The sequence below is a fragment of the Sander vitreus genome, chromosome 4 (genome assembly GCF_031162955.1).
Source record: "Sander vitreus isolate 19-12246 chromosome 4, sanVit1, whole genome shotgun sequence".
Classification (NCBI taxonomy): Eukaryota; Metazoa; Chordata; class Actinopteri; order Perciformes; family Percidae; genus Sander; species Sander vitreus.
In genome coordinates this window covers 9,842,896-9,855,449 of record NC_135858.1, presented here as the reverse complement: position 1 = coordinate 9,855,449, position 12,554 = coordinate 9,842,896, and the positions used below count along the sequence as shown (strand labels likewise).

At 41.0% G+C, this 12,554-nt stretch overlaps 2 protein-coding genes across 2 annotated transcripts; one reads left to right on the top strand and one right to left on the bottom strand.

Moving 5' to 3' along the window:
• Positions 1-999: 999 nt before the first annotated feature.
• Positions 1,000-6,384, bottom strand: phf13 (PHD finger protein 13). Its single transcript, XM_078248120.1, has 5 exons — positions 5,951-6,384; positions 4,979-5,077; positions 2,359-2,535; positions 1,845-2,265; positions 1,000-1,751 (listed from the first exon to the last, which is right to left on the bottom strand). Exons 1-5 carry the CDS (start codon positions 5,993-5,995, stop codon positions 1,519-1,521), a joined length of 975 nt encoding a protein of 324 aa, XP_078104246.1. The 5' UTR covers positions 5,996-6,384; the 3' UTR covers positions 1,000-1,518.
• Positions 6,385-7,091: 707 nt separating this feature from the next.
• LOC144516645 (uncharacterized) lies at positions 7,092-12,412 on the top strand. The gene is made up of 4 exons (XM_078248117.1): positions 7,092-7,420; positions 7,779-8,335; positions 9,220-9,263; positions 9,359-12,412. Exons 1-4 carry the CDS (start codon positions 7,243-7,245, stop codon positions 10,320-10,322), a joined length of 1,743 nt encoding a protein of 580 aa, XP_078104243.1. The 5' UTR covers positions 7,092-7,242; the 3' UTR covers positions 10,323-12,412.
• Positions 12,413-12,554: the final 142 nt, after the last annotated feature.

Here is a 12,554-nt window from a genome sequence, read left to right as displayed (position 1 = left end):
TGTAAGTATGGTAAACGAATACTGCTGTGAAAACATTAGTGAGAGGTGATAAGAGACAGAGACCCATTCTTCTGATCTGACCCTTCAGAGACACACAAAACAAACCGACCCTACCCATGGTACTTTGCAGATATCCATTTTCTCCATCTAACAAAAGGCCTAAAAACCATGAAGCATATTTGAGCCATACCAGGACATGCTTTGCCTGCACCCTCACACAGTTTCAACCATTCAAACAAACAAAAACTCGCATGCATAATTTCAAATGGACTCTTGACAGAATCTAACACTATTCCAGTAAAGATAGCTTTTTGATACTTAAAACAGGACAGCCATATGAGTTCCCTTCTGTGACTATACTTGTCTCTGAAAACTCTGTCATGAGCATGGAACGGTTGAAAATAAAGGTGAATTTAAATAAACGGTTTGGCAAATAAAAAGGTATTTAATAACAATACCTCTGTTTAATCCTGTCATAAAATGCAGCAAAAACACTGACCAGAGGCAACAGAAAACACCTTTACTGAAAACTCTGTCATTTCAATCTCGTCTGTTATCTGGCTTTTTCAAACTGTGAAATAATAGTTATTTATTACGAAGAAAGAAAACTCACCAGAAAGAAAATTCTGGTGAAATAAGAACACGGTTTCAAAATTTTTGAAAAGCTAGTATGAAAGCTTCGTGTGTGGCCAAGTAACACCTTGATTTAGAGGAGTAGCCGAGGCTGGAAGACAGTTTGTGAAGTAGAAGGGCGAGGAACAAGCGCTTGGTTCAGTTGTACGGGCGTCAAGCCTCAGTGATATTCTTTCACAATGTCTTAAATACCAAAACCGAACAAACACATGAAGCAGATGCAGTCTCTTGTCTATTATCTTACATCTTTGTTCTATTAGATTATACCTCAGCTTAATACTATAGCACCATCTGAAGCAATTAACGCAAGGCTTAACTTGTTTTCTCATTTTTAACGGTTCATTGTGTAACATTAATAGAGGCATCTAAAAGAAATCAAATCCAGTTTAATCAGAAAGACATACCTGTCTCTATGACAGAACAGTCATGTGGATTCTTTTTAACAAAAGTGAGAAAAGTGCAAACCGTCTTTCCCACAAATCCCAGCATGCACCATAGTGGGTGGCAGTTGTGAGGGTATTCTCTCTATATGGCAGTTCAAAAGGTTTCCAGTGTTCATGAGACACCAAGTCACAACGGTAGAGGTTTGCTGCTATGCTAATGTCATCTACAAACAGACATCCATTCAGTGATTGCCTTACGCACAGGGTCTGTAGGGAAGCAGGAACAAACCTTAGTAAATCTAAATAGCACTCAAAAAGTTTTCAAATGGGATAAGGGCTTGGGATAGGTCCATCAAAGTGTTTATAGAAAATGTGGGTTCATGGCTGACCATGAAGGACAGAGACCGAAGGGTGCAAGACCTGAATTGGAGGAAGGGACAGTCCAGCAGGTGGAGGGGAAGCAGGAGTGGAAAGGGGTCCGAGTTCAGGGTTCGGCCTGGGGTCAGTCAAGCAGATGCTTGCGTGGGCCTATGCGCGAGCGGTGGGAGCGGCGCGCATCTGCGGTTCCGCGGGACTCTCGGCAGCTCTGGCACACATATGTCTCTGGCACGTGGCTCTTGCGGATCTTAGCACACGACAGATGGATCCAGGTGTTACACTGGTTACACTCGATCATGGCCCGGCCCGCAAAAGGCTTCATGCAGAAACACGTCACCAGGTCCCACGAGTCATCATCTGAAAAGACAGGAGAGAGCATAAGCTGAGTTAAGCTGGGTCACTTTGTCAAACTTGTAACAATGCAATATATGCACCAACAGAAAACCTTACCAGAGTCTACCATGATGTCCTCATCCTCGCCTGATCCATCTTCGTCTCTGAACACCACCTGTTTCCCCTGGCGGAACACTGTTCGGTTTCCTGAAAGGCCCTCTACCTTCTGTACCTTTACCATCCCTTCTTCAAGGTCTTGACCATCCCAGTTTCGACGCTCCTCCTTGGGCTCCTCCTTGCAGGGGGCTGGGTTAGGCAGGTGCTGGGGGTGGAGGGGAATGCAGAAATCATCTTCAGGCTCTTCTTTGATCGTTCGGCCACCAAAGGAGATGGGGTGCTGCAGCTCTGGGACCGCTGAGTGGGCCTGCTGAACCCGGCTTTCCTCACCAACCGAATGCTCCCTCTCCTTTCTCCTTTTCTTCTTCTTCAGCTTGTCACCTTTCCTGCGGTCATCTGGGTGCAGGTTGGTGATTGTGTACTGCAGAATAGAAGAAAAAAAAAAAGGAGCATGCATGTCAAAAGGGATGAAGGTGAACATATAAGGCTAATGATGTGACGTCATCCAACTCACATCTTTCGCGTGACTGGACAGAGTGGCTCCTGGCTGTGGACGTTTCCTGCTCCTGTCCTGGGGGACCTTGGGAGGGCGCTGCGGGCAAGGGGTTGGGGGTCCCGGAGTCCAGCCATCACTGTCAGCAGTGCTGCCTGTACTGTTGGGAGGACTGGAACTACTGCGCAGTGGAGAGTCCTGCAACATGGGAGAACATAGGGTCAGTGAGTGCAAACCCAGATCCGGGGATGAAGCTGGTGATTAAAGGGATGGTTCAGAGTAATTTCACCCTAAGGTCCTTTGCACCATGACCTCGAGCCAAACAACCCCCCAAAAGTTTTTTTTCCTTGGTCGAACATTGGGCTAGTTTGAGCTATCAGTCGAATGTGTCTAGGGTTTCTATGGCGATGCAGTACTACGAAGACTTAAAGATTAAAAGCTTTCTTAAAAAGGTAGGTCTTTAACATTTTTTTTTAAATGAGTTGACTGTGTCTGCCTGTCGATGCCCGGAATGGTACCAAACTTCTACAGTAGTACAAATAGGTTCTGTACTCGAGGCATTGGGAAGTTTGTCAGTACACCAGGAGTTTATTTAAATAACACTTGCCTGATGGCTTTGGTCTCTACTACGAGTAGCCGGCAGTGAGACGGCAGTAAAACGAGTGGTTAGGCACCGTCTATAAACTACAACACCGAAAAGAAGAAGAAAAAATAAGTTAAAGTAATACATATTTCTGTTGTATCTCTTTTCGGTGTTGTAGTTTGTAGACTTTGGATCCATTAGCGCCTGCACTAAGCCATTCGGCTGATAAAAAAAACTTCTGGGGGCTTGTTTGGCTTGAGGTCATGGCGCAAAAGGACCCTAGGGTGAAATTACTCCAAACCATCCCTTTAACAGATCCATCCACTCAACAATAAGATCAATGCCAATACCAGTCAATGCATTGCATTTGTACCAAGAATTAGAGAGAGAGAGTGTGTGTGTGTGTGTGTGTGTGTGTGTGTGTGTGTGTGTGTGTGTGTGTGTGTCTTCTGTAGTGAAATGGCTTCAAATGACGACCAAAAATGCTTGTCTTCTACTGTGTACATTTACTCTTCAATATGTTGCAGTTTTACAAACAAGAACGTGGACAAACTTAAGCATGACGGACATGTTTGCATCTAGCGTCTCATGTTCATCTCAGTACACAAGCTAGCAAAAGTACACAACAGACAACTTCCGTGTAGGCTACTTCAAAATAAAAGCACTTCCGGTGATGGTTTGTAGTAAAACTAAATTACTGTTAAACAAATAAGGTTGTGTACCTTTTTTTCGCTGTAAATCAAGTACTGTAAATAATGTAAATAGTGAGTTTTAACCACACTATAATTTAACATTTCCTTTAGACCGTTTTAAACTAAACAAAAATTGCTTATTCAAGTGCCTTAAATATTTCACAACAGCTTCAGACTATGAAGATTTGGCTGTCTTTGGTTATAAATTCCATTGTCTAACAATGCAGCAGCGTTGGTGTTATTAATCGGTTTCAAAAAGTGACCAGTAATCAGACTGCAGGCAAAGCTAAAGTACATTTTAATGACAGCTTGAATGTTGGGCTGCACTATGTATCATATTACATTTTTCCACGTACAATTGAGATCTCTATGAGCTCTCATTCTGACGTGACAACAATTGAGCTGTATTTGCAGTAGAAAGGATATCTGGCGCATAAAACCATCACCGAGTATCAACAAATGACAGAACAGTCTTGCACGACACGATGAAATGCACACAGCCAGAGGGGACGGAAATGAAAACAAATCTAGCACGTGTCAAAAAGGAACAGAAGTGCAACACAGTGACAGAAAAACCTTTAAAGTAAAAAACCACAACTGAAACAAAATGAGTCAGAATCTAGAAATCTCTGCTGCTGATGATGAAGTAAATTTGTCCAACATCAGTTTGAACACAATAAATTGCACACATACTGAAATAAGGGGGTCACACTTTGTTGCATGTTTTAATGACTAAGCTTTCTACAACAGATGGGCTCAGGTAAGGAGTTGACAAACGGCACTGTACTGTAGATGACAGATCACACAGACTGATCCAGCAAACTAAACTAAAGGAGGCAACAAACAAAAAGTACTCTTGCCATATGAATGGCAAGGAAAAGGTTATTTCTTTGCAGAGGGCATGCTGAAACTCAAATAAACTCTTAGAGACCAAAAAACTACAGAAACAAAAGAGTTAGTTCCTGATAATGTCATTATCTGGCTATCTGCCTCTCTGTCCCCAAACAGAAGATGCAATTCAATGGGCAAAAGAGAACTCAACGTCCCATATCCAATTTACAGAGTGGACACAATTCAAGATTAAATAAAAGATATGCGCCTTACTTGTTAAGACAGTATGCAAACAGTTTCACAACACCACCTTTCCAGACAATGACATCCACCAACACAAAGTCTAGACTGCTCAATGTCAATCAAAACAGATTTTACTGGAAATGATTAAATACATGTATTGTCTTCATCAACTTACCACAAATATTTTGATTTCATTGAACGCATTGTGGGTATGTATGGTTCCTTTTAATGTAAATGCAGTGCATGTAACGTTACTGTGTAGCTACAGGCAAAAACTGCCTCATTTACTCACCTCTTGGGGGTATGGGATGTAACCGGCATAGGCCAAGACGAAAGTGCAAAACTTGTTAAAATCCTCTACTGTCCTCCTCCGGTATGGCGGACTGAAACCCTGAAACACAGGAGCATTCGCATTAAACGTAACGTTACACATCCCGACATGGCGCTGACATTAGCGACAAGTGTTTGGCACACTACCATAACGTTACTCTGCAAACTGACAATCAGCGTCGGCTCGATGCGACGTAACAGTTAACAAAACTGAACAAAAACTAAAAAAAATACATGTTGACAAACATATGCAGAAGGTGAATTAAACGCATGGACACCATTTCTTTCTGGACTCATCAGTGAAACCTCCTACTAACCCCCACAAACAACAAACTATAAACGACAGCTAATATTCGCTAGGTCGGCTAGCAATAGACGGCAAATAAGCAACTAACGTTAATGCCAAGAAGCTAGCTACTGGCTAGTATCGGTGGAGTTTAACTAGCAAAACAAAACTATGAAGTAATTAATACATTCGAGTTAAAGACTGTCGATGAGTCACAGAGAGTCGTAAAAGCATCAGTGAGTGTTATCCAACTGACGATAAAAGCATATGGTGTGAATACGATGCTTAGTGAGCCAACGTTAATGTTAGCATGCATCGCAATGATGATGTTTTCTTTTCGATGAATCGTTAAGCTAGCTTTAGCGTCAACTACCTTACAAAGTACCATCTGAAGTAACGTTAATTACTTAGCTATTCTTTAACACAAAGTTGACAGTTTGAACTAAGCTTGTCTGAATGCTTAGCGTGTGTGACTTATTTAATTTCTGGACCAATAGCTAACATTATGACAACATTAGCGCAGTAAGCTAACGCTAACTAACCAGCAGCTGCTAACGTTACAGATCGAGGTTGTCAAGTTGACATTTGCTAACGTCGTTAGCCATGTCTGCGGACTACTCACTGTAAAACAGTTGACGTTACTCTTACCTCCGACTGAAATGCATTGGATGTCGATGGGTTTATGTCACCCATCTTCACCAAGTACCCGGCCACCTGGCTTTGTGTCGATAACGTGACAGACTAGAGCAACTGGCTACTCGACGCGCCGTAAACACTGAGGTTAAACTTACCTAGCTTTTGCTTGCTAGATACCTAGCTAGCTAGCTATCTAACGTCAACGTAAGGTAACTTAACGTTATGCAAAAACTCGAAGCAACAGTGTTTACTCAGTTTGCCATCATCACCAACGATAACGTTGGACTAGTGCGGGCGGGAACCAACTAATCGGCTCAAAGTTGTAAAACGTGTCTCCCGTGAATAGTAAACGTTACTATTGTATTTACACCGAGCTGTCCGGTAATGTATTCTGTTGACTGATGGGGGAGCGGTTCTGCCTGCCCCCCTCTTCTTTTTCTCCTTCTTCTTCTTCTTCAGTTATGGTAGCTAGTGAAACTAAATGGTGCATTACCGCCCTCTTTTGGTGTGTTGCGTGTGTCGTGGTTAGCCCCTCCAACTCTAGGAATGACTATATCAAATGATAGTGACTTCTTCCTAAAACCTCATCTCTTTAACCCACTGTCATGCCAGCATAATCAAACATGTTTGTTTGTATAAAACGACAAGTTGTCAGTAATTATGTTCCCAATATGGAAATAAAACTATTGACAAATGCGATATTTGTAATGCATTGGTAAAACAACTGTACTAATACATTTCTCTCCATTGGTTTCTTAAATATATATCAGAATCAGAATCAGAATCTCTTCCTTCCTTCTTTCTACCATCTTTTTTTTCCAAGTTTTTGTCTTTTTTACAGTTTTTGTCTCTTTTTCTTATTAGCATTTACATGTTTTTTCAGTTACAAGGCTGTTGTTTAGTAAATCTATCGCTGACCGCGTTATACTGTTCCTGTTTATATACACTTTTTTTCTACCGAAAATGATTAGCGCTGGTCAGTGGGTACTTGGCTTGAAGAAACAATTCAAAAGGGGTACATTATTGAAAAAAGCTTGAGAACCACTGCCCTACAGGTTGTCTTACTGGAACTACAGCCGTGCGAGCTGTAGTTCCAGTGAGACAACCTGTAGGGGGACCGAAGAGGGAAACGTTACATAGTATGCCTTTAATGCCAAACTTTTTAAAGAAGAAGCCTTTTCCCAACGGAAGTCTTTTTTCATGTTCCGGTTGAGTTTTGTTTTTTGAGGTTCCGCGCGCTTCGTTCGCATTCCTCAAACTCAAAATATTTGAATCTAACGCCAATTAGTACATACGCGTTCAAGATGTCGAACACCAAACTACAGAATCTTCGGGGCTTTTTAACTGAACGATTTACTACCGTGGCTGTGGAGATATTTGGAGAGATTGAAACTATTGTGGAGGCGTACTACGAGGAAAACAAACGCCTGCGGAATGTACTGCACATGGTCCTCAACCCCGAGATAAAGTTACCGAGGATAGGTTTGTCACTTTAGATACTCTCTCAACTGAATAACGTGAGATACTACAATGTCACCTGCTTTGTTGAAGTAGGTTGCAGCAGTGTGTCTTTGCAGAAGCTTGAAAATGAGCTAACTTAGCTTATGTTGCTATAGCAATATAGCATAGCATATGTTCATATATTTACATGTTGTATTTTTTGATTAGTCTCGCACCTGAGTGCAATAAAAGATATCGGTATGATCAAACAAAGAATAGGCAATAGCAAGGTTGTCTCTATTTTTGTAGTTTGTCCTACAACTTTGTTTTCTGGTGTGTAAAAAGAAATATAGATTCAAGGGGCCACTACTGTGGCTGGTTTTCTTTTTCCCCACAATAGATGTTAGCAGCCAATACACTGGAGCAACAACAGATATCAGAGAGCAGCCCCCTGACCTCAACACTAGGGCGGACCTGGAAAAATCAGAGCCGTTGGCTAAAAAACCCAAAGAAGAGGAAATTGAATATGACATAAGTTGGCAATCGGAGCAACAGCATGGGCTGGGGGAAGCAGAACACTTTATTGCCCCAGATTGTGTGAAAAATGACCCAGAAGAAGAAGATGCAAGAATGCTTTGCTTCGCCGACTCATTCCACATAAAAGTGGTTGAGTGCGACCCCCAATCTTCTTCAGGCACTCTCTCAGTTGATGAAGATTCTGCATCGGACTCAGAGAGACTCACAGCTTTCCCACAACTATCCAGGAGCAAAGAAAGCTCAAGTGGAAGTCAGGAACCTCAAAAACATGATATACTATCCGCTGATGAAGATGACGACTGTTCTGCATCGGACTCGGAGAGACTCACAGATTTCCCACAGCTATCCAGGAGCCAAGAAAGCTCAACTGAAAGTCGGGAACCTCAAAAACATGATATAAAGTCAGGGAAAAGCTTAACGGTAAGCTTGTTTCAATGTCACCCCATAGATCTGATAGTGACAGGAGGGAGAAGCTTTGTTATGTATTCAAAAAGCCATGTCTTACATCCGTGTGGGTCACCAGTCAGTCATCAAATACCGCCACATCCTTGATTTTAGAGCACTTTGTCATTGCATTTATTAACTGTTGAGTCTGCTGGGGCAGAACAATTTTTTTTTTTTTTTTTTTAGATGAAAGCAAAATGATGTAGTCCTTTTTAATCTTTTATCAGAAACACAATTACAATGCTGCCTCTGACCAGCTTAGGTACAGAGCGAAGGTTTGACTTAACTATTCGGTTCACGTTAGTGCTGAAATGATTAAGCAACTCATTGATCACTCAATGCCTAAAAAGTATTAATTTCCAATTTGATCAGTTAATTATGTACTTTTCAAGCACACAAATACAGCATATGTGCTGCTAACAACCACTGCTTCTTTCCTGTTTCTATTACTATACATTTACTGGGGTTTTAAGTTGACGTTTTCGGTGTTTAATAATATAGCTTCCAGAGATCACTCTTAAACCCCACAGTTCATCAATTAGCCTAACACTTGTCTTACATTTAGCTAATTCATTTTTTGCAGTTTGCATAAGCAGTTCTTAAACCAGGAAATCAGGATTTGCCTCTTCACTGAAACTAACTCAGGATAACTTGAGTTTTTTTTTTTCTCAAACTATTCCCTTGTTTCAGTATTTGCATTAAACCAACCAAACTCTTACGTGATCAAATGAGACTGCCACAAAAAGATGGATAGAGTTTCTAGGCCTGAAGATGTCCTTGTTTACATTGAAAGCCTGGTTTATTTGTAACAGTTGATGCATAAAATAATGAGTTTTTCTTTTCTTACTCAAAAATGGAAGAAGCCAAAGTGGTCCCTGCAGAAAACCATGCTAGAATTACCAAGGTAAGAATGGAGACTCTAAATGACTGCAATTTTATTTTTGTTTTATTTGTATTATTATTATTATATAGCTAATGGTGTTAACCTGTTTCATACAGGATGGTGCCCCAACAATGTTTCATTCCTGCCCCAACTGACTGCCAGTCCTTTTTGGCAAGGCTCACAGAAGCCTTCAAGGACGTTCCAGATGACAAGAAGCCTCTGATAACCAAAATGGGCCTCACAGAGAATGTGGAATTAGTGGACTGTGCTTTTGGCAAAGTCCCTAAAGGTTCCCCCCTGTCCTACCAGTGTCCTGTGCCATCAGGTCAGGATTACAAGACTCATGACAATGCTCCCCCTCGACCGCTGCTTCCCCTGAGTTTACACAAACTGGAGCTAATGTTGCCTTCTCCTAGCCTCAATGCCAAAGAGGCTGAACATATGGAAGTCATGGAAATCACCTGGGAGGCAGCACGCAGTCTGGAGCACTCCACACGTGGAAGCGAGGAAGCAGTAGAGGAGCTGCGCAAGCTGCGCTTAACCAGTCATTTTAGGGAGATCTGCAAACTTAAACCAGGACGGAGCAATGCAAAGCTCCTGATATTCAAGATGCAGAAAGGTTTGTCCAGGTGCAAGACGGCACAGATAGAAAAGCAAATGAAGGCTGAGGCACTTCGGGAATATTGTAACCATTTGTGTGTCAACTGGTCCCCCTGCGGTTTAGTGGTGCATCCAAATGCTCCATGGCTGGGGGCGCTGCCTGACGGGTTGGTGTACGACCCCAAGGAGAAACCTAGTTTTGGGCTGGTGCATGTCATATGCACCAGGTTCCAGAGCTTCATCGAGTGTGGGTTCCTGTTCTGCCAGGATGGAGTCTTGCAACTGAAGAAGAGCCACTCGCACTATTGGCACATCCAAGGAGAGATGATGGTGACGGGCATGGAGTGGTGTGATCTGTTGGTGTTCTCCAAAGATGACATACTGGTTCAACGCATCTACAGAGACTTGGTTATCATCAAGGTCATGAAGAAGAAGTTGGATAATTTCTTCTTCCAATTCTACCTGCCATGTCTGCTTTAAGTGAGCTCACAGCTTGAGCATCAGCACACTGCTGTCATACACACATGCTGTTCCCCTCAGGTCCTTAGTTGTGAGTTTTAACAGATTGTAAACTACTTGAATGTGATCTTTTCTGACCATTAATGTTATGTTCTGTTGTGTTAGATAGATAGATAGATAGATATATAAAATTTGTTACTAGTTTTATTGAGTCTAGTCATGACGTTTTTGATTGTGGTCAAAGCCATGGATACATTTTTTGATCTTTTGTATTTTCTTTTACTTTGTAATGACACATACCGTATGCAATTCGAGTTTATATTTGCCATGTTTACCTCTCTTGCTACTCTCCAAAGGTGCCCTGTTCTAGGGCTGTACCTACTGTAAATATTACTTTTTTTTTACTATTGATTTTATTATGTTTATCTGCTGATCATTTACTTGATTATTATATTAATCATTTAGTCCACAAAAGGTCAGAAAATAGTGAAACGCATTTACCTCAGTTTTCCAGAGCCCAAGCTCACATGGATTTATGTCTGATGGTGTTCCGTTTAATATCCTACAAGACTTAGAAAACCAGCAAATATAAACCTTTGAGAAGCTGGAACAAGGGGGTTATTTGGCATTTTTTTCTTCCAAAAAAATTACATGCATGGTTGGTTGATTACTAAAATTGTTTTTTTTTATTTTATTTTTTATTGTCAATTTGTTAACTAAGCTTTTTTTCATGTTGGTAGAAGCATTAAAGGTTCAAATGCTGCCACATATGGGAAATTTCAAGAGACTACCAACCACAATAAATGGTAAATGTCACTGCAGTTTATAAACAGAACATGACTTCAAGCTGAATATTTGAATGTCGGCTCTTCTAACTTCTACAATTTACTGCAACTGCTTCAAGTGCCTACACTTCAATACTGCAACAACGCTGCAATCAACTGTAACAGACATCAGTTTAAGTGATTTACTTGAACGGGCACTAAATATTTCAGGGAACTGTATTCCATCACCTTTTTCAACTACATTTCAACTACTCTCAGCACTTTCACTTCAGCTGACACTTCTCTCAGAGCTTTATCTTCTTCGTCTTTCCTTTTAACCTCTCAGTATTTGTATTTCTACTTCAACTTAAACTTCAACCGTTTCAGTATTTCAACTATTTAAAATGTTTAAAGGTGACCTATTATGCTCATTTTCAGGTTCATACCTGTATTTTGGGTTTCTATTAGAAAACATGTTTACATGCTTTAATGTTTAGAAAACTTTATTTTTCTCATACTGCCCATGGTTGCTGCCCCTGTATTCACCCTCCATCTTAGATACTGTAGCTCCACTGTACCCTCCCCCCACACTTCTACATCTGTACCGACTGTCATTGAGTGCAGTTGGTGGAATAATTGTTACAGAGTATAGCCCACTTTCTACCGTTAAAAACCCCAAGAAAGACTTCTAAACCAAAACCTATACAACCGACATGTTCCAGCAGGAATATGATCCTAAATTGTCGAGAAATTGACATCTGCAACCATGATTACAGCTTTCCCTGACATTAGCTTGTAGCAGTGCATGTAGTGTAAACACAGCAGTAACGTACCTGGAGCAGTTGACCAAATAAAGCAATCTGTCAAGAACTGGCCTCAGTTTGAGCCGAGAGTAGAAAAAACTGTTGGAAGCAGAGTTTTCAGAATGGTCTGAAACCTAAGGTTTTTGCTCACAGGGATTACTTTTACATAAGATCACTGCGATTTTGCCACGTTTAATATGAACATCCCACATTGTAACATTATAGATATGACAGAAAATAAGGAAAAGCATAATAGGTCCCATTTAACTGCACAATTTCATCAGCGAACACATTTTCTTAATAAAATGATGCGTTTTGTAGTTGTTTCAGCACTAGTATTTTCTTGTTTTGTTTTATTCAGTCATATTTTAAATCACAATATACCTAAATATAAGAAGTACCACAGTTTCAAATGGGACATTTTAATTGACTTCCGAAGCAAAAGAAGTGCTAAATCCAGGGATAAAGTTAACGTAGTTCTTAAACAAAGCACATCTTTAGGCAGAAGGTTCGAATGTTCACAAATAAAAATTCTTATATCTAACCACATTGAGTGGTAGTTTCTGTCGACCCCATGACGAATTCTAAGTAATGACAATAACACTGTTGTTGTATCCACATGATGCAAGCCTTGGTTGATTGTGCACCACCCTCACCCTTCCTCCACACAGTTAGAGTAGCGTTGA